Below are 27,500 nucleotides of genomic sequence, written 5' to 3'. Positions count from 1 at the left end.
AGAACAGTCTATGACTAGGGTGGCTGGAGTCTTTGATAATTTTTAGGGCCTTCCTCTGACAACGCCTGGTATAGAGGTCCTGGATGGCAGCAAGCTTGGCCCTAGTGATGTACTGGGCCGTACGCACTACCCTCTGTAGTGCCTTGCAGTCAGAGGCCAAGCAGTTGCCATACCAGGCAGGGATGCAACCAGTCAGGATGCTCTTGATGGTGCAGCTGTCAAACCTTTTGACGATCTGAGGACCCATGCCAAATCTTTTCAGTCTCCTGAGGGGGAATAGGATTTGTCACCACTGTCTTGGTGTGCTTGGACCATGTTAGTTTGTTGGTGATGTGGACGCCAAGGAACTTGAAGCTCTCAACCTGCTCCACTACAGCCCCGTTGATGAGAATGGGGGCCTGCTTTTCCTGTTGTCCACAATCATCTCCTTTGTCTTGATCACGTTGATGGAGAGGTTGTTGTCCTTGCACCACACTGTCAGGTCTCTGACCTTCTCCCTATAGGCTGTCTCATCATTGTTGGTGATCAGGACACTGTTGTGTCATCGGCAAACTTAATGATGGTGTTGGAGTCATGCCTGGCCTTGCAGTCATGAGTGAACAGGGAATACAGGAGGGGACTGAGCACACACCCCTGATGGTGTTGAGGATCAGCAGGGCAGATGTGTTGTTACCTACCCTTACCACCAGCCCATCAGGAAGTCCAGGTTCCAGTTGCTGAGGGAGGTGTTTAGTCCCAGGTGTCCTTAGCTTATTGATGAGCTTTGAGGGCACTATGGTGTTGAGCGCTGAGCTATAATCGATGAATAACATTCTTACTTAGGTGTTCCTTTTGTCCAGGTATGAAAAGGCAGTGTCGAGTGCAATCGAGATTGCATCATCTGTGGATTTATATTTTATTTATGTAACCAGGCAAGTCAGTTAAGAACAAATTCTTATTTACAATGATGTCCTAGGAACAGTGGGTTAACTGCCTTGTACAGAACAGATTTTTACCTTGTCTGCTCAGGGACTCGATCTAGCAACCTTTCGGTTACTGGCCCAACACTGTAACCACTAGGCTACCTGCCTCCCCAAAATCTGTTGGGATCTATTGGGGTGGTATAAAATTGGAGTGGGTCTAGGGTTTCTGGGATAATGGTGTTTATGTGAGCCATGAAATGCCTTTCAAAGCACTTCATGTCTACAGACGTGAGTGCTATGGGTCGGTAGTCATTTAGGCAGGTTACCTTACTGTTCTTGGGCACAAGGACTATGGTGGTCTGCTTGAAACATGTTGGCATTACAGACTCAGACAGGGAGAGGTTGAAAAGACACTTGCCAGTTGGTCAGCGCATGCTCGGAGTACACGTCCTGGTAATCCGTCTGGCCCTGCGGCCTTGTGAATGTTGACCTGTTTAAAGGTCCTACTCACATCGGCTGCGGAGAGCGTGATCACACAGTCGTCCGGAACACCTGATGCTTTCATGCATGTTTCAGTGTTACTTGCCTCGAAGCGAGCATAGAAGTAATTTAGCTCGTCTGGTAGGCTCGTGTCACTGGGCAGCTCTCGGCTCTGCTTCCCTTTGTAGTCTGTAATAGTTTGCAAGCCCTGCCACACCAGACGAGCATCGGAGCCTTTGTAGTACAATTCGATCTTAATCCTGTATTGACTCTTTGCCTGTTTTATGGTTCGTCGGAGGGCATAGCGGGATTTCTTATAAGCTTCCGTGTTAGAGTCCTGCTCCTTGAATGCGGCAGCTTTAGCCTTTAGACCAGTCCAAATGTTGCCTGTAATCCATGGCTTCTGGTTGGGGTATGTACGTACAGTCACTTACATTACATTACATTTTAGTCATTTAGCAGACGCTCTTATCCAGAGCGACTTACAGTAGAGTGCATACATTTTATAACATTATTATTATTATTTTTTTTTTTTGGACGACATTGGACGACTTGGACGACATCATCAATGCACTTATTGATGAAGTCAGTGAATGATATAGTGTACTCCTCAATGCCATCGGAAGAATCCCGGAACATGTTCCAGTCTGTGCTAACAAAACAGTCCTGTAGCTTAGCATCTGCTTCATCTGACCAATTATTTATTGACCGAGTCACTGGTGCTTCCTACTTTAGTTTTAGTTTATAAGCAGAAAACGGATTTAAGTTTCCCTGCATTAAAGTCCCCGGCCACAAGGAGTGCCGCCTCTGGATGAGCGGTTTCCTGTTTGTTTATATACAGCTCATTGCGTGCGGTCTTAGTGCCAGCATCGGTTTGTGGTGGTATATAGACAGCTACGAAGAATATAGATAAAAACTCTCTAGGTACAGTAGATAGTGTGGTCTACAGATTACCATGAGATACTCTACCTCAGGTGAGCAAAACCTTGAGACTTCCTTAGATATCATGCACCAGCTGTTGTTTACAAATATACATAGACCGCCACCCCTTGTCTTACCAGAGGCTGCTGTTCTATCCTGCCGATACAGTATTTAATCCGCCAGCTGTATGTTATTCATGTCGTCGTTCAGCCACGACTCGGTGAAACATAAGATATTACAGTTTTTAATGTGCTGTTGGTAGGATATACATGCTTTTATTTCATCCATTTTATTATCCAGAAATTGTATGGTGGCCAATAGTACCGAAATCAAAGGCAGATTGCCAGTCGTCGCCTGATCCTCACAAGGCACCCCGATCTCCTTCCACAAACCTCTGCCTCTTTTTCCTGCGAATGACGGGGATGAGGGCCTGTTCGGGTGTCTGGAGTTAATCCCTCTCGTCCGACTCATTAAAGAAAAATTCTATGTCCAATTCAAGGTGAGTAATTGCTGTTCTGATGTCCAGAAGCTCTTTTCGGTCATAAGAGACGATAGCAGAAACATTATGTACAACATAAGTTACAAACAATGGGAAAAAACTAACAAAATAGCACGGTTGGTTAAGAGCCCATAAAACGGCAGCCATCCTCTCTGGCACCAACACCAGAAGCCCAACACCAGAAGCCAGGACACCCACAACCCCCATGACAGGAGCCCAGATACACAATGCTTCTCCACTAGGTGTTGGTGGTGAATCATTTAAAGTTATGTTGAGGAACAAGGAAGTGGAGTTCTGCGCACCAATCTTATTCTCAGCCTTACAGAAGTACTGATCAGTGTCTTCAAGACTAAAGCTGAGGATGGTGTAATTTCCTGCTCCTGTCTGTAAGACGCTAGATTCAGTTCTGTTCTGCACGTGTGGGTTGGCAATGATGCAGGTAAGAGTCACCAAACTACCCTCTACTCTTTCACCGGGGGGACTGACTGACACTGAGGTTCACTTTGGGCAATAATGGACACTGAGAGACTGCAGGAGAACGGAGATCCTCATAGCCTTTTACAGCACAGGAGTAGTTTCCTCTTTTCATTGGGTCTAGGTACAAGTGGTTGATTAGGATTGTTGGGTTGGATAGTTGATATCCATCCTTGAACCAGATGATGGTGGGGTTTCCAGTCAGAGTGCAGGTGATGCTACAAGTCAGTGTCACGTTCTGTCCCCTTATTACTGTGGCACGAGTCACCTTCACCTGCAGACTTGTGACAGACAGAAATGTTCCAGGGAAACTATGAACCCATTCTGTGGTCCGTGTCTTAAACAGGAAGTGATAGTCAGCTGAGTCCTCCTCTCTCAGTTCTTTGACTCTCAGGGTGGAGTGACTCATGTTATATTGGTGAGCCACTTGACCTGCATACGCTGGGTCTAGGCTCAGGGACGGACTCATTACTCCATCTATGACTCTGTTTGGGACTAAACCAGAGAGTGAATGTGAAAATATTAGAACTCTGGCTATAAGTGCAGGATATACAGTGGGGAGAACAAGTATTTGATACACTGCCGATTTTGCAGGTTTTCCTACTTACAAAGCATGTAGAGGTCTGTCATTTTTATCATAGGTACACTTCAACTGTGAGAGACGGAATCTAAAACAAAAATCCAGAAAATCACATTGTATGATTTTTAAGTAATTAATTTGCATTTTATTGCATGACATAAGTATTTGATCACCTACCAACCAGTAAGAATTCCGGCTCTCACAGACCTGTTAGTTTTTCTTTAAGAAGCCCTCCTGTTCTCCACTCATTACCTGTATTAACTGCACATGTTTGAACTCGTTACCTGTATAAAAGACACCTGTCCACACACTCAATCAAACAGACTCCAACCTCTCCACAATGGCCAAGACCAGAGAGCTGTGTAAGGACATCAGGGATGAAATTGTAGACCTGCACAAGGCTGGGATGGGCTACAGGATAATAGGCAAGCAGCTTGGTGAGAAGGCAACAGCTGTTGGTGCAATTATAAAAAAATGGAAGAAGTTCAAGATGATGGTCAATCACCCTCGGTCTGGGGCTCCATGCAAGATCTCACCTCGTGGGGAATCAATGATCATGAGGAAGGTGAGGGATCAGCCCAGAACTACACGGCAGGACCTGGTCAATGACCTGAAGAGAGCTGGGACCACAGTCTCAAAGAAAACCATTAGTAACACACTACGCCGCCATGGATTAAAATCCTGCAGCGCACGCAAGGTCCCCCTGCTCAAGCCAGCGCATGTCCAGGTTCATCTGAAGTTTGCCAATGACCATCTGGATGATCCAGAGGAGGAATGGGAGAAGGTCATGTGGTTTGATGTGACAAAAATAGAGCTTTTTGGTCTAAACTCCACTCGCCGTGTTTGGAGGAAGAAGAAGGATGAGTACAACCCCAAGAACACCATCCCAACCGTGAGGCATGGAGGTGGAAACATCATTCTTTGGGGATGCTTTTCTGCAAAGGGGACAGGGCGGCTGCACTGTATTGAGGGGAGGATGGATGGGGCCATGTATCGCGAGATCTTGGCCAACAACCTCCTTCCCTCAGTAAGAGCATTGAGATGGGTCGTGGCTGGGTCTTCCAGCATGACAACGACACGAAGCACACAGCCATGGCAACTAAGGAGTGGCTCCGTAAGAAGCATCTCAAGGTCCTGGAGTGGCCTAGCCAGTCTCCAGACCTGAACCCAATAGAAAATCTTTGGAGGGAGCTGAAACTCCGTATTGCCCAGCGACAGCCCCGAAACCTGAAGGATCTGGAGAAGATCTGTAGGGAGGAGTGGGCCAAAATCCCTGCTGCAGTGTGTGCAAACCTAGTCAAGAACTACAGGAAACGTATGATCTCTGTAATTGCAAACAAAGGTTTCTGTACCAAATATTAAGTTCTGCTTTTCTGATGTATCAAATACTTATGTCATGCAATAAAATGCAAATTAATTACTTAAAAATCATACAATGTGATTTTCTGGATTTTTGTTTTAGATTCCGTCTCTCATAGTTGAAGTGTACCTATGATAAAAATTACAGACCTCTACATGCTTTGTAAGTAGGAAAACCTGCAAAATCGGCAGTGTATCAAATACTTGTTCTCCCCACTGTATCTACTGATGAGCCCTAAAGCCCACATTTTCCTGTTGGTGTATGTCACTCTGTTGCAGCTCTGACCCCGGACACACACTGCAGGAAAGCGGAGATCTTCACTGCCTTCTACAGCACAGGCTTAGCTATTTTCAGTATTATACCAAACAGAGTAAAGTCGTACTCGTGCAGTAGGCCAAAGTTGAGGGTGTCCATTCTTGTACCAGATGTAGATGGAGTTGTCAGTTAGAGGGCAGGTGGTGCTACGGGTCAGTGTCATTATGGTACCTGAGCGTGTCACCTTCAACTGAAGAAAAACTGCGACAAAGAGCCTTACTCCTGGTTTACCAAGATATCTGCCACCTTCTGTCCAGAATCTGAACCACTACGTAGCAATGTCACTCTCTCTCAGGTCTCTCAATGGCATATGACCCTGAATTTCTTCATGTCATTTTATGAACATGTTACTATGGATTAAATAGCAATAAGGATATTCAACACTCATATGGTAGTGAAAAAAATTGAGGCCATAGCTACCTGTCACAGACCAGAGAAAGACTGCAAACAGACTTCCTTCTTTTCTCAAGGCCATTGCATCATCTCCCCTCCTGCAGGTCTCAGAAACATAAAGGTACAGTCAAAAAAATACATTTGCTAATAATAATATAATAATTTAGCAAACAAGCAATAAATCATCATAAGGTTAAGTCTTTGAGTACATGCATCCTCCAAAGATGGAGAGGGACAGTTCATGGCTTGATCAGAGGAAGGTGGTCAGGGAGATGGTTGATGAAGTGTCTGGTGACGATCTTGTAGAGGGCTACTCTGGGAACCAGCCTGAGTCTTGTAGCCACTGGACTTCTCCTCCTTCACAATGTGTAGCACCCACTTGGGTGATGTCTCAGCAGCTTTGAGCACCAGAAAGCTCACCACACACAGTTTAGAGACTAAAATGGCTAAAATGGTGCCGGAAAAGGGCAGCAGTTTTACGGGCGTCTAACCAATTGTGCTATTATGTGGGTTTTTCGCGTTATTTGTAACTTATTTTGTACATAATGTTTCTGCCACTGTATCTTACAGCAAAAAAAGAGCTTCTGGATATCAGGACAGCGATCACTCACCTCGGATTTGACAAAGACTTTTTCTTCAACAAGCAGGAAGCACACCCGACAAAGCCGATATCCCCGTTATTGGCAAGAGAAAGAGACGCAGATACAGAGGACATAGAGTGGGGTGCCTCGTAAGAATCTGGAGAAGGCGAGTGGGAAAGCTGCCATGACCGTCAATATTACTCGCCAACGTACAATCATTGGACAATAAATTAGACGAGGTACGATCACGAATATATCCTACCAACGGGACATCAAAAACTGTAACATCTTATGTTTCACAGAATCGTGGCTGAATGATGACATGGATATTCAGTTAAAACTTCTTTGGGATAGGGGGCGGTATTTTGACGTCCGGATGAAAAGCGTGTCCAAAGTAAACTGCCTGCTACTCAGGCCCAGAAGCTAAGATATGCATATTATTAGTAGATTTGGATAGAAAACACTCTGAAGTTTCTAAAACTGTTTGAGTCATGTCTGTGAGTATAACATAATTTATTTGGCAGGCGAAACCCCGAGGACAAACCATTCAGATTTTTGTTTTGTTTTGAGGTCACTCTTTTCAATTTGTATTAATTGAGAATCCAGATTTCTAAGTGACTTTCTTGCCGTTCCTATCGCTTCCACTGGATGTCAATAGTCTTTAGAAATTGGTTGAGGTTTTTCCTTTGAGAAATTAAGGAGTAGAGGCGCGTGACCTGAAAGCTCTCTACACTTTGTTTTCCTCCGGTATTGAACACAGTATATCCCGTCTTAAATTGTATCGATTATTTACGTGGGGGGCGGTCTGTGCATATTTGTAAACATCAACGGGTGCATGAAATCGAAGGAAGTCTCTAGATTTTGCTCGCCAGAGGTAGAGTATCCTATGACAAACTGTAGACCACACTATTTGCCAAGAGAGTTTTCATCTATACTTCTCGGGGCTGTTTATTTACCACCACAGACGGACGCTGGCTCTAAGACCACACTCAGTCAGCTGTATAAGGAAATAAGCAAACAGGAAACTGCTCACAAAGAGGCGGCGCTCCTAGAGGCAAGGGACTTTAATGCAGGGAAATTTAAATCAGTTTTACCTCATTTCTATCATGTTAAATGCGCAACCAGAGGGAAAAAAGGTCTAGATCACCTGTACTCCACACACAGAGACGTGTACAAAGATCTCCCTCGCCCTCCATTTGGTAAATCTGACCACAATTCTATCCTTCTGATTCCTGCTTACAAGCAAAAATTAAAGAAGGAAGCACCAGTGACTCGGTCTATAAAAAAGTGGTCAGATGAAGAAGATGCTAAACCACAGGACTGTTTTGCTATAACAGACTGGAACATGTTCCGGGATTCTTCCGATTGCATTGAGGAGTACACCACATCAGTCACTGGCTTTATCAATAAGTGCATCGAGGACGTCGTCTCCACATTGACTGTACATACAAACCCCAACCAGAAGCCATGGATTACAGGTGACATTCGCACTGAGCTAAAGGGTAGAGCTGCCACTTTCAAGGTGCTGGACTTATAAGAAATCCTGCTATGCCCTCTGATGAACCATCAAACAGGCAAAGCGCCAATACAGGGCTAAGATTGAATCGTACTACACCGACTCCAACGCTTGTCTTATGTGGCAGGGCTTGCAAACTATTACAGACTACAAAGGGAAGCAGAGCCGCGAGCTGCCCAGTGACATGAGCCTACCAGACGAGCTAAATCACTTCTATGCTCACTTCGAGGCAAGCAACACTGAGGCATGCATGAGAGCATCAGCTGTTCCGGATGACTGTGTGTTTACGCTCTTATTAGCTGACGTGAGTAAGACCTTAAAACAGGTCAACATTCACAAGGCCGCGGGGCCAGACTGATTACCAGGACGTGTGCTCTGGGCATGTGCTGACCAACTGGCAGGTGTCTTCACTGACATTTTCAACATGTCCCTGATTGAGTCTGTAATACCAACATGTTTCAAGCAGACCACCATAGTCCCTGGGCCCAAGAACAGTAAGGCAACCTGCCTAAATGACTACCGACCCATTGCACTCACGTCCGTAGCCATGAAGTGCTTTGAAATGCTGGTAATGGCTCACATCAACACCATCATCCCAGAAACCCTAGACCCACTCCAATTTGCATACCGCCCAACAGATCCACAGATGATGCAATCTCTATTGCACTCCACACTGCCCTTTCCCACCTGGACAAAAGGAACACCAACGTGAGAATGCTATTCATTGACTACAGCTCAGCGTTCAACACCATAGTACCCTCAAAGCTCATCACTAAGCTAAGGATCCTGGGACTGAACACCTCCCTCTGCAACTGGATCCTGGACTTCCTGACAGGCCGCCCCCAGGTGGTGAGGGTAGGTAGCAACACATCTGCCATGCTGATCCTCAACACTGGAGCCCCTCAGGGGTGCGTGCTCAGTCCCCTCCTGTACTCCCTGTTCACCCACGACTGCGTGGCCAGGTATGACTCCAACACCATCATTAAGTTTGCAGACGACACAACAGTGGTAGGCCTGATCACCGACAATGACGAGACAGCCTACAGGGAGGAGGTCAGAGACGTGACCGGGTGGTTCCAGAATAACAACCTATCCCTCAACGTAACCAAGACTAAGGAGATGATTGTGTACTACAGGAAAGGAGGAACAAGCACGCCCCCATTCTCCTCGACGGGGCTGTAGTGGAGCAGGTTGAAAGCTTCAAGTTCCTTGGTGTCCACATCACCAACAAACTAGAATGGTCCAAACACACCAAGACAGTCGTAAAGATGGCGCCAGAAATCCTATTCCCCCTCAGGAAACTAAAAAGATTTGGCATGGGTCCTCAGATCCTCAAAAGGTTCTACAGCTGCAACACCGAGAGCATCCTGACTGGTTGCATCACTGCCTGCTACGGCAACTGCTCGGCCATACGACTGCAAGGCACTAGTGCGTATGGCCCAGTACATCACTGGGGCTAAGCTGCCTGCCATCCAGGACCTCTACACCAGGCAGTGTCAGAGGAAGGCCCTAAAAATTGTCAAAGACCCCACCCACCCCAGTCATAGACTGTTCTTTCTTCTATCGCATGGCAAGTGGTACCGGAGTGCCAAGTCTAGGACAAAAAAGGTTTCTCAACAGTTTTTATCCCCAAGCCATAAGACTCCTGAACAGGTAATCAAATGGCTACCCGGACTATCTGCATTGTGTCCCGCTACCCGCCACCCGCCAACCCCTCTTTTACGCTATTGCTACTCTCTGTTTATCATATACGCATAGTCACTTTAACCATACCTACATGTACATACTACCTCAATTAGCCCGACTAACCGGTGCTTGTATATAGCCTCACTACTGTTGTAGCCTCGCTACTGTATATATCCTCGCTACTGTTATTATTCACTGTCTTTTTACTGTTGTTTTTATTTCCTTACTTTTCTATTGTTCACCTAATACATATTTTTTACTTTAAAATTGCACTGTTGCTCAGGGCCTGTTAGTAAGCATTTCATTGTAAGGTCTACACCTGTTGTATTCGGCGCACGTGACAAATAAACTTTGATTTGATTTGATTAGAGTAGTAGCCAGTCATCATCACAACGAGCCCTCTGCCTCAGCACTGCACTCCTCCACTACTGCATCACCCATTCCTCCCAAGCTTCAGGTGACTCCTCAAATTCTGCTTTCAAAAGATCAGGAACCAGCAGCCTCCTGCCAGAGGCAACCAGGTTTTTAACTAAAATGTCTTGGTAGTTGGTAAAGAAGCAAAATAGCCCCATAACATCAAAGATCCAGCAGCATATTTAACAGTAGGGAGGACGTATCTTCTGCATATGTTTTCTTCTTTTCAAGGCCAAACCAATGTGGCCAAAGAACTGCATTTTTGACAGATCCTTTTTTTAATGTTTTACATTTCTCGCAATTGCAAAAAATATTTGGGGGGGGAACAATGAAGTCAATTTTCAAAACAGTTTACACAAGACAGAACTCTGTGGCCTTTAGCAAAACAGGAAATACATTAATCAAAACTATAAGATACCATAAAAATTGCAAATACATTCATAAAAAGAACACGACAAGATTAACACAACAACGCATACCCCGAGTCAAGCTGATAAAACAGGAAGTTAGTCTGTCCATTAAATAATACAGTATATTTTCTTTGCAGTCACTAAATCATGATGATCAAAATTGGAAATACAACTAACAAAAGGACCAAAATGATGGGCAATTACTCTCATTTTATGCATTTGTACTGTCGTGTCTTTGCTATCATTAAATTGAAGACTTATAGTTTTTATCAAAGATTCCTGTAATTAGGGATTACGTGATCAACTGAGTAATAACGTAACTAATTAACTATGAATTCGAGGGCACCAGTGAAAGTAGTCAGATTGCAAAGTTATAATTTCCCAATATAACCTTTCAGATATTTTCATATCTGATCAATAGTCTTCTGATTAATGATTTATTTATATTTACCTCACGTTAGTCTCATTCCAAACGTCGTAAATTGTTGGTTATCTGCACGAACCCAGTCTTCACTATGAGTCATCCATACATCAATTGTCTTAAATCATTTATTTATTACTAACTAATTAATTCACAGAAATGCATAAACAAACAAACAAACTTAAACATGGTTACATGAAATGATGGGAGAAATATGCCCTAGTGGGCTGAACCGGCATGGCGGCTTGTTAGACAAAGGGAAAATTGCGTTCGACTAAGAATTCACTACAGAGTCCATAATTATAACAATTGACATGCTAATCCTTACACATGAACGCTCACTCATTCGGGAACAACTGCAATCAATATATACAGTGGGGAGAACAAGTATTTGATACACTGCCGATTTTGCAGGTTTTCCTACTTACAAAGCATGTAGAGGTCTGTAATTTTTATCATAGGTACACTTCAACTGTGAGAGACGGAATCTAAAACAAAAATCCAGAAAATCACATTGTATGATTTTTAAATAATTAATTTGCATTTTATTGCATGACATAAGTATTTGATCACCTACCAACCAGTAAGAATTCCGGCTCTCACAGACCTGTTAGTTTTTCTTTAAGAAGCCCTCCTGTTCTCCACTCATTACCTGTATTAACTGCACCTGTTTGAACTCGTTACCTGTATAAAAGACACCTGTCCACACACTCAATCAAACAGACTCCAACCTCTCCACAATGGCCAAGACCAGAGAGCTGTGTAAGGACATCAGGGATAAAATTGTAGACCTGCACAAGGCTGGGATGGGCTACAGGACAATAGGCAAGCAGCTTGGGGAGAAGGCAACAACTGTTGGCGCAATTATTAGAAAATGGAAGAAGTTGAAGATGACGGTCAATCACCCTCGGTCTGGGGCTCCATGCAAGATCTCACCTCGTGGGGCATCAATGATCATGAGGAAGGTGAGGGATCAGCCCAGAACTACCCGGCAGGACCTGGTCAATGACCTGAAGAGAGCTGGGACCACAGTCTCAAAGAAAACCATTAGTAACACACTACGCCGTCATGGATTAAAATCCTGCAGTGTACACAAGGTCCCCCTGCTCAAGCCAGCGCATGTCCAGGCCCGTCTGAAGTTTGCCAATGACCATCTGGATGATCCAGAGGAGGAATGGGAGAAGGTCATGTGGTCTGATGAGACAAAAATAGAGCTTTTTGGTCTAAACTCCACTCGCCGTGTTTGGAAGAAGAAGAAGGATGAGTACAACCCCAAGAACCACATCCCAACCGTGAAGCATGGAGGTGGAAACATCATTCTTTGGGGATGCTTTTCTGCAAAGGGGACAGGACGACTGCACCGTATTGAGGGGAGGATGGATGGGGCCATGTATCGCGAGATCTTGGCCAACAACCTCCTTCCCTCAGTAAGAGCATTGAAGATGGGTCGTGGCTGGGTCTTCCAGCATGACAACGACACGAAGCACACAGCCATGGCAACTAAGGAGTGGCTCCGTAAGAAGCATCTCAAGGTCCTGGAGTGGCCTAGCCAGTCTCCAGACCTGAACCCAATAGAAAATCTTTGGAGGGAGCTGAAAGTCCGTATTGCCCAGCGACAGCCCCGAAACCTGAAGGATCTGGAGAAGATCTGTAGGGAGGAGTGGGCCAAAATCCCTGCTGCAGTGTGTGCAAACCTAGTCAAGAACTACAGGAAACGTATGATCTCTGTAATTGCAAACAAAGGTTTCTGTACCAAATATTAAGTTCTGCTTTTCTGATGTATCAAATACTTATGTCATGCAATAAAATGCAAATTAATTACTTAAAAATCATACAATGTGATTTTCTGGATTTTTGTTTTAGATTCCGTCTCTCATAGTTGAAGTGTACCTATGATAAAAATTACAGACCTCTACATGCTTTGTAAGTAGGAAAACCTGCAAAATCGGCAGTGTATCAAATACTTGTTCTCCCCACTGTATATATTTACGCTCGGTGTGTGTCGTCTTGATCGTTGGAGAGAAGTTAGTTTTGGTTGGAGTTCCTTCTGTCTCGGTTATTGTGGATAGTTCAGAGTGACATTCGTTATAGAATGAATGTTTCGGCGGTTGTCTTTCTTCGCGTTCAATGATACCGAATTCCTAGCTGCAGACTAGTAGTCAATATCAAAGACTTGTTCTTATTTGTCTAAGAGTTTAACCACGTGGTATGGTTAAAGATTCAGCAATGGTACTTAACCTTCGTTCTCCCCATATGGAGAAAAACATGGTCTAATGATAATTTCTCAGAGTTGGCTTTTATTCCGATAGCAGGAAGGGGCTGTCCTTGGATGTCTGATTCTAACTGGGCTCAGGGGTGGTCCTTGGATTTAGTTCAAATACAAAAGGGATTTGTATTTTTCTTCATTAAACAGTCCAAAATCATATTATACAATTATACAAACAGTATCATACTCACTCATTCATTTTATACAACAAACAGATGTAAACCTCATATCTGAGGTTATTATATAAACAGCGGTATGGTAATGTAGTCCCACAGTCTCACATGAGTTTCCCACGTGGTGACAAACAGGCATGTTAATAGCTGGGATCTTCACCGATCTTTAATACTTTTTCCGGAACATGAAATCTGTTCGTACCTCAAGTTCTGTGAGGTGGAAGAAACCTCTTTGTCCTGAAAGTTTACCCTCTCTCTAATACTGTTTAGCCATGAGGAGATTCTCAGGAATTTACGACGTCTCTCTGTGATCGCAGCATGGGTTGAAGGAGGAAAGGGAGAGGCAGGGAGAGGGGGATGGGGTTTGCAATACCCAAGCAGGCAACGTCATGACAGTACCAAACAATTTCATACACATACCAAGTACTGTTCCTAATCAAAAAGAAAATGGAAACTAAGGACAGTTCAGTACGTAGGCTGGTCTGCTTATAGGTTTGTAGATATCAACAAGTAGTCTCAGACACCCAGACCTAGGATGTAAGAACAGTAGTCTCAGACACCCAGACCTAGGATGTAAGAACAGTAGTCTCAGACACCCAGACCTAGGATGCAAGAACAGTAGTCTCAGACACCCAGACCTAGGATGTAAGAACAGTAGTCTCAGACACCCAGACCTAGGATGTAAGAACAGTAGTCTCAGACACCCAGACCTAGGATGTAAGAACAGTAGTCTCAGACACCCAGACCTAGGATGTAAGAACAGTAGTCTCAGACACCCAGACCTAGGATGCAAGAACAGTAGTCTCAGACACCCAGACCTAGGATGTAAAAACAGTAGTCTCAGACACCCAGACCTAGGATGTAAGAACAGTATCTCAGACACCCAGACCTAGGATGCAAGAACACCCTTACTTCCCTATGGCTCTGGCATAGAATAGCAGGACATTTGCTTTAAAATGCTAAATTCTCTCAGCCTCATGGCAAAGTGTGTATAATAGCATGAGATTAGAATAACCCTTATTCTATTATTAGAATAACTGTTGTTCAGACCTTGCGGGGGGCCCTGCAAAACGGTGGTACGCCACTGGTTCAGCATCTAGAAAGTCAAAGTCAGGAAGCAATGTAGCTTGCTTCAACAAGAAGCTACTCACACAGGCTCAGTTCACATTCAAGTTCTTGCTCTGTTCTTTCAGCAGGTTAACTAGGAAAAGTAGTGCACCTAAATTGAGATCTGGTGGAAGTGGTTCTTCAACCTGAATATTGGTGCTTTTAAAAGAATGTTTTGAAAACACTTTTGGGGTTTCAGTGCATGTAAAAGGCAGCATCGAAACACAAAAACGGTGTTTCTCATGCAATCAATGGTTTAGAAAAGCAAATGGTTTATAGTCTAAATATTGACTGATGATAAGGGCCTATGGAGAGTATAATTTTGGTTCCAACCCATACTGAGAAGTAACCCAACTTATTCTCAGCCTCTCTGCATGTCCGCAATGTTGTAAAAAAATATCATAAAAATTAGACAGTCTCCATTGGCTAGATCTTCTCTATATTTGTCACGCCCTGACCTTAGTTATCTATGTTTTCTTTATTATTTTGGTTAGGTCAGGGTGTGACGACGGTGGGTATGCTTGTTTTTGCATTGTCTAGGGTTTTTTGTATGTCTAATGGTTTTGCTATATCTAGGTAATTGTAGGTCTATGGTGGCCTGAATTGGTTCCCAATCAGAGGCAGCTGTTTATCGTTGTCTCTGATTGGAGATCATATTTAGGTTGCCATTTTCCCTTTTGGTTTTGTGGGTTCTTATTCTATGTTTAGTAGCCTGTCTGCACTAGCCATATTAGCTTCACGGTTTGTTTTGTTATTTTGTTCGTTTTGTTCAGTCTTTAAATAAAGAAGAATGTACGTTTATCAAGCTGCGCCTTGGTCTCCTCCCTACGACGGCCGTGACAATATTATACATGATATAGCACTGATGGAGTGGTTTAAATTGAACTGATTGCTGGAAACCGTGAACACATCTGCACACATTTGTATTCTAATCAAAACAATGTGTTAAAGGATTTGTTCACAATATTTTTACGAAATCAAACAGCTAGTGGGGAAAACCGCTCGAATCGCACAAAAGGAAATATGACATTGCGGATAAAGTTCGGAATGACACAATTTCATGTGTACAACATCTAAAGACCTGCATCACTACATTGAGAGCTTCGCTGTTTCTGAATGGAAGTATTTGGGTGTTTTTGGAGCCTTTGTTCATGTTTTTCCATGGCCCCCATACTGCACAACGAGCAATGAGGAAGTCTATTGCAGGTGGGGATAGTTTCTTAAAACCAAGTGCCATTTACATAACATTTTTAGATTTGGTAAAAAAAAAGTGAATCACGCCTTTAATATTCTAAGAACAAAACACTTAACAGTGAATAATGTATTCAATGATGCCATTTTCATTTCGGTTTTGCAAAAAGGAGTCTAAAATATGCAATCCAGATACAAAGGCAAAGAAAGTGATCAGACGTTCCACTCTGCGTAACAGTACGATCTGGACGAAGAGATGAACCCAGCAGACTCTGCTACTCTCCATCAAACCCTCGTCGGCCAAGGCACCCTGCTCGAGCAACATGACCAAGCCCTGAAGACCCTTCTGGAGCGCAACAAGGAGTTTTCACAGAGCCTGTCTGACCTACAGTGCCAAACCTTCGCCCAGAGCTCACAACCAGTTCCAAGTCCTTGTCCTCCGCTCCGGGAGCCGTTTGTTTCCGACTACGGAGCGTTACGATGGCAACCGTTGGCAAATGTTCACTAGTATTTGAGCAACAGCCCTACTCTTATGCTAGCGAATGGGCCAAGAGTTCCTTTTTAGTCCTGAACAAGAGGCTATGGAGAGGTACATCCAGGATTCTCTGGCTGCAGGACTTATCAAGCCATCTTCCTCCCCGGTGGGTGCTGGGTTTTTCTTTGTGAAGAAGATGGATGGGTCACTGAGGCCGTGCATGGACTTCCGTGGGCTGAATAATATCACTGTTAAGAACAAGTACCCCTTGCCACTCATCAGCTCTGCTTTCCCCCCCCCCCTCCATGGTGACAAGGTGTTTACCAAACTCGACCTCCGGAATGCCTACCACCTTGTCCGCATAAGAGAGGGGGACGAGTGGAAGACTGCGTTCAACACCCCACTTGGTCACTTTGAGTATTTGGTCATGCCTTTTGGTCTTACTAATGCCCCTGCTGTTTTCCAGAACCTAGTCAATAACGTGCTGAGGGATGTGATTGGACGCTTCGTTTTTGTCTATTTAGATGACATCCTGATTTTTTCCAAGGACCCTGAGGCTTACCAGCAACACGTTCGCCAAGTTCTTCAACAGCTGTTGGAGAATAAGCTTTTTGTTAAAGCTGAAAAATGTGAGTTCCATGCTGCCACAGTGTCTTTCCTGGGTTATATTATTGCACAGGGACAGTTACGTATGGACCCCTCCAAGGTCATGGCAGTCACAGAGTGGCCTGCGCCCTCCAACCTGAAGCAGCTATAGAGTTTCCTGGGGTTTGCAAATTTTTACAGACGTTTCATCCGCAACTACAGCCATCTGGCAGCACCTTTCACCACTCTCACCTCCACCTCCACTCCGTTCCACTGGACTTCTGAGGCAGAGGCAGCATTCCTTGAACTCAAGTGTCGCTTAACCTCCACTCCAGTCCTTACTCAGCCCGACCCAGAACTCCAGTTCATCGTGGAGGTGGACGCCTCTGACACTAGGGTATGTGCTGCTCTGTCTCAATGTTCCCCCTCTGATCAGAAGGTCACCCATGTGCATTATTTTCCCGTATGCTCTCACCTGCAGAGAAGAATTTTGACATTGGAAACCGGGAACTCCTGGCAGTTAAGCTGGCTCTGCAGGAATGTCGTCACTGGCTGGAGGGCTCTGTAACCACCTTCATCGTGTGGACTGACCATAAAAACCTGTCCTACATCCAGACCGCCAAACGTCTGAACTCCCGGCAAGCCAGCTGGGCCTTGCTCTTCGGCAGATTCAATTTCAATTTCATCCCCTCTCTCGCCAGTTCACCACTGACAACACGGGTACTGAGCCAGAAGCATATTGTGCCATCCACCTGCATAATTGCCGCTGTTACCTGGGAGATCGAGTCCCGTATCCGCCAGGCTCAGCAGAACCAGCTTGACCTGGGTAACGGTTCTAGTAATGCTCTGTTTGTTCCAGATTGTGTTCGCTCTGATGTTCTCCAGTGGGGCCATTCTACCTACCTCACCTGTCACCCCGGTATGAACCGGACCCTCACCTTCCTGCGTCAGCGCTTTTGGTGGCCCACCATGGAGAGAGATGTCTGGGAGTTTGTCTCAGCCTGTCCGGTTTGTGCCCGGAACAAAACCTCCACTAAACCCACTTCCGATCTGCTCCGCCCTGTTCCCATACCCAGTCGCCCCTGATCACACATAGCTCTGGACTTCGTCCCTGGCCTTCCCCCATCTAACGGTAACTCTGTCATCCTCACCATTATTGACAGGTTTTCCAAAATGGCTCACTTCATTCCCCTCTCCAAGCTCCCGTCCTCCAGGGAGACTGTGGACCTATTAGTATCACATGTGTTTTGTCTGCATGTCATCCCCACTGACATCGTTTCTGACAGAGGACCTCAGTTTACCTCCCACGTATGGAGATCCTTCTGTTCAGCTCTTGGTATCAATGTCAGTCTTTCTTCTGGATATCACCCCCAGACCAACGGCCAGACCGTACGGGCCAACCAAGAGATGGAGACTGCCCTACGCTGCGTGAGTTCTGCTAACCCTTCCTCCTGGTTAAACCTGTCTACTCCAGTCCCCTGTCTCCTCCTGCAGCAGCTCCTCCACCCCCTCGGCTCATCGATGACCATCCTGCCTATACAGTCCGGCGGCCTCTGGACGTGCGCCGTCAAGGTCGTGGCTGGTAGTACCTGGTGGACTGGGAGGGATACGGGCCTGAGGAGCGGTGCTGGATGCACTGCCGTCACATTCTGGACCCCTCCCTCTTACGGGATTTCTATTTCTCACACCTAGATAAGCCTGTGGAGGGGGGATACTGTCACATTTTCTCCTGCAATGCCCTCTACTGCTCATCCTGTGTCTCCTGATCTGCCACACCTCCCCCAGTAATCTCTGCTCAGTCAGTCTACGTTTCTATCCGTTTGTTACTATTCAAATCCTGTATCCTGTTGTGCCTGTTTTCCTTGCCTGATGCTGTTTTCCTCTCCGCTACAGTTTTGCCCGCTCTGATTCTGGTCCCTGTCTCCAGTCCCACGTCTCGTCATCCTGCTACTCTGCACTGGATTCCCCACTCTACTACTCCCTTGGATTCCCCTCCGGACCTGCTTACCCTGTCTCAACCCCTCTTGCTCCAGCCTCAGCCTCCGCACCTGGTTTCCAGCAACCCGCCCGAGCTTCCCCTGACCTGCACTCCATCTCCGCTCTGTGTTTCAATAAATACCTTGGTTAAATAACATGAAAACTAACCAAAACAGAATTCTCAATAACCATGTAATTTGTCCCCCACTAAATCGAAAAACTGTGTTAATACATTTACATATGTCAATACTCATTTCAATAATTCAATAAGAATGGGAGATGACATAAAAAAATTTTTTTTTTAAATGTATTTAACTAGGCAAGTCAATTAAGAACAAATTCTTATTTACAATGACGGCCTACCAAAAGGCAAAAGGCCTCCTGCAGCGACAGGGGATTAAAAATTAAAATTAAATTAAAATATAGGACAAAACACACATCACGACAAGAGACACCACAACACTACATAAAGAGAGACAACAACATATAAGACAACAACATAGCATGGCAGCAACACATGACAACACAGCATAGTAGCAACACAACATGACAACACAGCAGAGTGGGGCGGCAGGGTAGCCTAGTGGTTAGTGTTGGACTAGTAATTGAAAGGTTGCAAGATAAAATCCCTGAGCTGACAGGGTGAAAATCTGTTGTTCTGCCCCTGAACAAGGCAGTTAACTCACTGTTCCTAGGCTGTCTTTGTTCTTAACTGACTTGCCTAGTCAATCCCATGAATTACATGTTGTGTATTTAATTAACCCTCTGTTTCCCCTCATGTCCTTGTCGGAGATTGTTTGATTGTATGTATGTGCAAGTTATATTTTGGTGTGCGACGGGTTTTGTACCCACTTTTATTATTTTGTATATTTTGGTTTTCGGAGTTTTGTGAGCACTTATTAAACGACTCCGTTTATACCAAATTCATTCTCCTGCGCCTGACTTCCCTGCCACCAACACGCACCTGTTACAAATAATTAATCAATAGTAGCAACACAATGTGGCAAGAAAAGGACCAGAAGAAACACAGGGAGGAGAGGAGCTCAATAAAAGGGACAACCTGAGAAAAGAGAGGACAAACCAGTAAAGGAGAAGAGGACAACCAAACAAGGGGAGACAACAGAATGTTTTCCTTAACCTTGTCAAGCATTACAGGAAAAGACTCCATGCTGTTATCCTTGCCAGAGGTGCTTGCACTAAGTACTAAATGAGGAGTGCCAATAATTATTAAGAAACCTTGAGTTTGGTTAAATGTATTTTGTATTAAATAATTGTATGATTTTGGTTGGTTCTATTGAAACATTAATAAAGTACAATATTTCTCACGTTGGTATTTTGAGTTTCTCTCTGTAATTATATTGTTTATATTTTGTAAGTATTGTTTGTGCATTGCCAGTCAGGGGTGCCAGTAATTTTGGAGCCCACTGTATATTTCCACAGTATGAGGTTGGAATAATACTGTGAAATTGTGTAAATTATGATCATGCCCTTTTAGTGTTAGGGCTGTTTGAAAAGACTGCCTGAAATCTCTTTTAGTGGGATGGAGCTTTTCGCTAGCTACCATGACAAAGACAAAAGCCGGCGGGAGTACCGTTGATGACAGTGATGTCTCTCTATCACATGTGAAGGATCTTTTAAACAAACAAAAACTGTTCTACAAACAGTTGTTACAACAACAACAAAATAGCTTCAACTGTTTGATCCAAATACAAATAAAATAAAATGTTATTGGTCACATACACATGGTTAGCAGAGGTTAATGTGAGTGTAGTGAAATGCTTGTGCTTCTAGTTCCGACAGTACAGTAATATCTAAAGAGTAATCTAGCAATTCCCCAAAAACTACCTAATGCACACAAATCTAAAGGGATGGAATAAGAATATGTACATATAGAGTGATGACCGAGCAGCATAGGCAAGATGCAATAGATGGTATAAGATACAGTATATACATATGAGATGAATAATGTAAGATATGTCAATATTATTAAAGTGGCATTGTCTAAAGTGACTAGTGAGTCTCTATGGAGGCAGCAGTCTCTCTGAGTTAGTGATTTCTGTTTAGCAGTCTGATGGTCTTGAGATAGAAGCTGTTTTCCAGTTTCTTGGTCCCAGCTGTGATGCACCTGTACTGACCCCACCTTCTGGATGGTTGCGGGGTAAACAGGCAGTGGCTCGGGTGGTTGTTGTCCTTGATGATCTTTTTGTCCTTCCTGTGATATCGTGGGCTGTAGGTGTCCTGGAGGGCAGGTAGTTTTTACCCCAGTGATGCGTTGTGCAGACGCACCACCCTCTGGAGAGCCTTGCAGTTGAGGGTGGTGCAGTTGCTTTACTAGGTGGTGATACAGCCCGACAAGATGCTTTCAATTGCGCATCTGTAAAAGTTTGTCAGGGTTTTAGGTGACAAGCCAAATTTCTTCAGCCTCCTGAGGTTGAAGAGGCGCTGTTGCACCTTCTTCACCACACTGTCTGTGTGGGAGGACCATTTCAGTCTGTCTGTGATGTGTATGCCGAGGACATACAACTTTCCACCTTCTCCACTACTGTCCCTTCGATGTGGATAGGGGGTGCTTCCTCTGCTGTTTCCTGAAGTCCACGATCATCTGTTTTGTTGACGTTGAGTGAGAGGTTGTTTTCCTGACACCACACTCTGAGTGGCCTCACCTCCTCCCTGTAGGCTGTCTCATCGTTGTTGGTAATCAAGCCCTCTACTGTTGTGTCATCTGCAAACTTGATGATTGAGTTGGAAGCGTGCATGGCCATGCAGTCATGGGTGAATAGGGAGTCCAGAAGGGGGCTCAGCACGCACCCTTGTGGGTCCTCAGTGTTGAGGGTCAGTGAAGTGGAGATGATGTTTCCTACCTTCACCACCTGGGGGAGGCCCGTCAGAAAGTCCAGGACCCAATTGCACAGGGCGGGGTTGAGACCCAGGGCCTCCAGCTTAATGATGAGCTTGGAGGTTACTATGGTGTTGAATGCTGAGCTGTAGTCAATGAACAGCATTCTTACATAGGTATTCCTCTTGTCTAGATGGGATAGGGCAGTGTGCAGTGTGATGGCGATTGCATCGTCTGTGGACCTGTTGAGGGGGTATGCAAACTGAAGTGGACCTAGGTTGGCAAGTAAGATGGATTCAACTAATAAAATAATGGATGATTTGACCAGTGAGGTCCAGGACCTGAAGAGCTGTTCATGTCTATTAATGCTCTGTATTATGTCATGTTTCATGTTTGTGTACCCCAGGAAAAGTAGCTGCTGCTTTTGCAACAGCTAATGGGGATCCCAGCTAATACCCTGCCTTGTGACATCACCAGAAGGTAAATTAGTTAATAGACCAATAAGAAAGAGAGTTCCAAACTTCTCTGCCAATGACAGCTAGTTTTTAGTTTTACCATCCCCACTCAGATCACTCCCAGACAGTCCTACTGTAGCAAAATTCTAATTTGAGAAATTGCTCTTTGCTGAGAAGCAATTTTTGTTTCTTTTTGACCATTTTAATTGAAAAGAATCACTGTAAGGTACTTAGCTGTTACCCAGAAATGATTTGATTATTAAGATAAAAACGATTGTGGCCTTCAGTCATTTTGGCTTTGTTAATGTTTGTCTCACTACATGACATGTGTAACTGCCAAAATAAAGGAAACACCAATAGGGCGTTGGGCCACCACGAGCCAGAACAGCTTCAATGCACCTTGGGCATAGATTCTGCAAGTGTCTGGAACTCTATTGGAGGGATGCAACACCCTTCTTCCACAAGAAATTCCATCGTTTGTTATTTTGTTGATGATGGTGGAAAACGCTGTCTCAGGCGCGCTCCAGAATCTCCCATAAGTGTTCATTTGGGTTGAGATCTGGTGACTGAGACGGCCATGGCATATGGTTTACATTGGTTTCGTTTTCATCAAACCATTTAGTGACCACTCGTGTCCTGTGGATGGGGGCATTTCAATCCTATGAGGGCATAACCATGGTAGCCAAAATACTGGCCTGCCTAGCATTTTCATACAGTACATGACCCTAATCATGATGGTATGTTAATTGCTTAATTAATTCAGGAACCACACCTGTGTGGATGCACAAACTTTCAATATAATTTGTATCCCTCATGTACTCACGTGTGCCCTGAGAAAGAAAGAAAGAAAAAAAGACAGAAGACAAGAGATAAAGAAAGAAATAAAGAAAGGAAGACAGAAAGAAATAAAGCCCGAAAGAAAGAAAGACAGAAAGAAAGAAAGAAAGAAAGAAAGAAAGAGAGAAAGAAAGGAAGAAAGAAAGGAAGAAAGAAAGAAAGATATGAGTGTATTGATGTGAGCTCAATCTGTGTGTGTGAGAGAGAGAGCGATGAAAAGAGGGTGAATCAGATGTTTCCTTCATCCTGATCCACTGTGCCAGCTGAAGCGAGACAGGTCCTGTAACTACCGCCCCCATCACAGAACCCAGCCCAGAACCCAGACCTACACAGATGTAATGAGCAGTGCTCTGTTGTGTCGACCTGGAAATGTGTGTGTGTGTGTGTGTGTGTGTGTGTGTGTGTGTGTGTGTGTGTGTGTGTGTGTGTGTGTGTGTGTGTGTGTGTGTGTGTGTGTGTGTGTGTGTGTGTGTGTGTGTGTGTGTGTGTGTGTGTGTGTGTGTGTGTGTGTGTGTGTGTGTGTGTGTGTGTGGAGAGTTTTGGGGATGGGGGCCTGAAAAGGTTATGTGAGTGCTGTAGCACAAGAAAGTGAGAGCTACTAATAGGCAGTTGGGTCAAAGCAAAAGTACCCTCTTGCTCATTCTTTCACACGCTCTATCTACCTCACCCTCATTCTCAACCCTCTCTTTTCTCTCCTTCCCCACCTCTCTCTCTCTTCTTTCTCTCCCCTCACTTTGCCCTCTCTCTCTCCAAACTGTGTATATTTGGGGCTGTCTATAGGGAGGTAGGGCTCGTTATTAATCTTGCTGCCTCTCTTAGCTTCAGGCATAACACCAGGGCAGCGTGTGTGTGTGTGTGTGTGTGTGTGTGTGTGTGTGTGTGTGTGTGTGTGTGTGTGTGTGTGTGTGTGTGTGTGTGTGTGTGTGTGTGTGTGTGTGTGTGTGTGTGTGTGTGTGTGTGTGTGTGTGTGTGTGTGTGTGTGTGTGTGTGTGTGTGAGTGTGTCAGCAAGTGCTGGTGAATGAAACTGCTACGGTCTGTGAGGTAACGGTGTGTGAGAATGTGAGTGGATGCATGAGCATATGCGTCTGTGTGTCAGTGTACGGGAGAGAGAGAGAGCGAGAGACAGAGAGACAGAATGACAGAGAGAGAGAGAGAGAGAGAGAGAGAGCAAGAGAGAGAGATAAGAGAGTATTTTGTCATGATGGATCAGGAGACACACACATTCTTAATGCTCACTCATACAAGACAGACACCTGTGAAAAATGAAGAGTAGAGAAAGAGATAAAGGATAGGAGGGGTCAGTGGAGGAAGAGGGGGGAGAAGGAGAGCGAGAGAAAGGGGGACAGAGAAAAGGAGGTAGAGAGGAGGGAGAAAGAGATGGAGGGACAGAGAGAGGTAAGAGAGAGAGGAGAGAGAGAGAGTGTGACAGACATAGAGAGAGAGAGCAAGAGAAACAGAGGGGAGAGAGAGAGACAGCGAGAGAGAGAGAGAGAGAGAGAGAGAGAGAGAGAGAGAGAGAGAGAGAGAGAGAGAGAGAGAGAGAGAGAGAGAGAGAGAGAGAGAGAGAGAGAGAGAGAGAGAAAAGGGATCGTTTTTAGATCCTCATGAATTCATTAATCGTTGTCCTCTCTGCCATCCCTCCTGTTCTTCCACAATGCCGATCAGCAACGTGCATCAATAATGCCCGTGACAGCACGAGGGGGACGGGTCAGGCAAACAACCACCGTCACCCTGGTAACCACCACCACTTCCATTGCCACGACAACAATCGGCGTGACACACAGGGGAGTCTCATTCCTCAGTACTCACCACTGCAGGCAAGCAGCTCTCTGGGTGGAGGCTGAATAGGTCTCCTAAACCACAGGTCAGATATTTTGTAATCCTCCTAATGGTTAAGGGTAGTAGCGGAGTTGGATTGGATCTGATCCTAGATCTGTGGTTATGGGAAACTCCTACTTTTCTTTAGCCGGGACCCAGGGACTGGAGGAGGAGAGGGTCCCAAGGAAGAGAGCAAACTGACTGAGGGCCACTAAAACTGGGCTCCATCTGAGGCCTGCATGGGGAGGATGAAACATGGTCAGTCATAGACAATGACGTTTTTTTAGGTAGACCTACACACACTGTATTTAATTAAGCTTACTTTCATGTTAATATTCATTCATCTATTTAATTAATGAATGAATTAAAGGTCGTTTAAATGTTAACGTCCCCGTTGAGCGTTTGTCAGATCTGTAAGTGCCACACAACGTTTCCTGCATCTCAACGAGGCGCTGTGTCTGCCACACATGAACGGTGTGTGTGTGTGTGTATTCCTATCGATGAAGGGGAAATGTAGGCAATTTAATGTCAGATAATACAACTTAAACTGCTTTTAAATAGGCTACCTTTTGAATCCAATGTCCTTTCTTGAATGGGCAAATGACAGCCTATTCTGGCCTACAGTGCATTTTAGGGTGAGCGCAATCTCAGGTAAGAGCAGACTGATCGCTAGCAGACAGACCCAGTGACAGGGTAAGAAGGCTTGATTGATTGTCTGTCCGCGTTGGCTGTTGTGACAAACATTTGATTCCACTGTAAAATGGTTATTGTGTAGCCCTAGTCGCGGGAGTGAGGGAGCTACTACCGCCGGCTTTATAAAGAGAGAAAAAGGAACGAGAGAGAGAAGGGAATATCTCTCAGGCAACAGGCAATAAAACCAAATAACAGCCTCTAGATGACAGATTGTGAAGGCGGCGGCCGTTTGCATCGCACATACCATACGGAGGTAATATCATATCTAATAATCATGTTTTTAAAAGAAATCATATTGCGGTTGTTACGAGGACCGGCGCGAAATGTCAGATCTATGTTCGTTTCACACGCCTCTTGATAGGTGTGAAGGGACGAACAGGGGCTCGGGCCCTTGGAGCTCGGAGAGGGATATTTCAGTTCGAGCTGAAAACAAGGAAAGGAGGAGCGGATCGTGGACGGTTAAACAAATCAAATTGTTGTAAGGGAACGGATCTTCGAATTTAACCAATGAGAAGGCAAGTAGTGGTCTTTGTCCCACGTGGGGTGTGAGTCCCAAACAACACCGACCATGCATTGAAGCTGGTCTGGCCAATCAGGGAAGAATCAGGTGTTAATCTCAGTACGGATTGGTTCCCAGTTTGTACCATTTGTTAACCCGTTACTACCACAGGAATATAGCATAGTAAGCAAATGGTTTTACAGCCTAAACTGAATTATTAGTAGGCTTAATGAAATCCTCTGAATTAATGTGGTTAACTAAACAAACTTAGACACAACAAAATGTCAAAAAATTAAGACAAATTAAATCTGGCCTTACCTTGGTCAAGTCAAACCCAGATGTTTTTCTCCTTACTAGGAAGGAAAGCAGGTGATGAACAAGTAGCCTAAGCAAGTAGGAAAAGGCAAGTACACCAAGAGAGAAACCTGATAGGTGATGGTACAAAATAAGGAAGTTTGCTAGTATTTGAACAGGTTGCCTAATTGAGTGTGTTTTTGTCTCCTATCAAAACAAAGCCAGATTTAGCTTTTTAGGCTATTTCACTTTATCCCTCGCAGTAATCTTTTCACTGTTAAGGGAAGGGACACATATTGATAGGATGTCATTCAGCTTTCTCTATCTCTCTCTCTATGTGTTGCCATTTAATTGCAGTGATGATTTAAGGCAGATAACGACCACCTGTTGACATCTTTGAGTTCACTTATGTTTCTGACAGGCCCCATTAAGGAAGCAGAGGGCAATAAAACAGCAATTAAAAATAGTTGAGAGATTCCTGCCTTCCCTTCCTGAGCCGCTCAGTCACACAGGCACCAAGTCTGACAATCTTTTTATTTTCTCTAAAAACATATTCTGGTTCCTCAGTCAGGCTCTATGGTAGAATAGCTTAATACTGCCTCTTAGTGGATACAAGTGTAACTACAGCTGTTAGACATGGCTTGAGAGAGAGAGAGAGAGAGAGAGAGAGAGAGAGAGAGAGAGAGAGAGAGAGAGAGAGAGAGAGAGAGAGAGAGAGAGAGAGAGAGAGAGAGAGAGAGAGAGAGAGAGAGAGAGAGAGAGAGAGAGAGAGAGAGAGAGAGAGAGAGAGAGAGAGAGAGAGAGAGAGAGAGAGAGAGAGAGAGAGAGACTATTGATATGGTAAGACTGACAGAGGAGAACACATATCTGCTTTCTTCTATCGTGTCTGTCCCAAAAGTGTATCCCCATGGACAGGAGCAGGGTTTAGGAGAGAGGGATAGAGCGAAAGAGGAGGCAGAGGGATCAGGGCAAAATACAGAAAGAGATGGGCTGCTGTCCGTTGGAAAACAGAGAAAGAGATTGAATGGGGAAGAGAAAGAAGGGGGAGTCTAGAAGGGAGGAAGGAGGGAGAAATCAGAGTGTGAAAAGAAAGGAGAAGAATGACGTAACGATGGAGAGATGGTAATCGGCAGAGAGAAGGAGAGTAAAAGACAGAACAACAGAGGGGTTGTGAGAGAGGCATAAAAGGACTGGAAGAATTGGTAAGACTGATAGAGGGATGGGGTAAGGAAGAGAGGGTGAGGCTGTTGGAGAGAAATCAGGGAGGAGAGGGTGAGGCTGAGAGAGAGATAGAGTTAAGGGAGGGTGAGGCTGAGAAAGGGGAAAGGGGAAAGGGATTGA

General features: G+C 44.8%; 1 protein-coding gene across 1 annotated transcript in view; it reads left to right on the top strand.

The window, feature by feature from the left end:
• Nucleotides 1-17,922: 17,922 nt before the first annotated feature.
• LOC139569852 (fascin-2-like) overlaps nucleotides 17,923-27,500 on the top strand; it is a 40,909-nt gene continuing 31,331 nt past the window's right edge. The window contains exon 1 of the mRNA XM_071391181.1: nucleotides 17,923-18,177. Within this exon, the coding sequence (XP_071247282.1) occupies nucleotides 17,923-18,177 (255 nt within the window). The remainder of the gene's footprint in view (nucleotides 18,178-27,500) is intronic.

The sequence above is a fragment of the Salvelinus alpinus genome, chromosome 3 (assembly GCF_045679555.1).
Source record: "Salvelinus alpinus chromosome 3, SLU_Salpinus.1, whole genome shotgun sequence".
Lineage (NCBI taxonomy): Eukaryota > Metazoa > Chordata > Actinopteri > Salmoniformes > Salmonidae > Salvelinus > Salvelinus alpinus.
The sequence above is the reverse complement of the archived record's forward strand: the minus strand, read 5'-3'. Positions and strand labels throughout refer to the sequence as shown.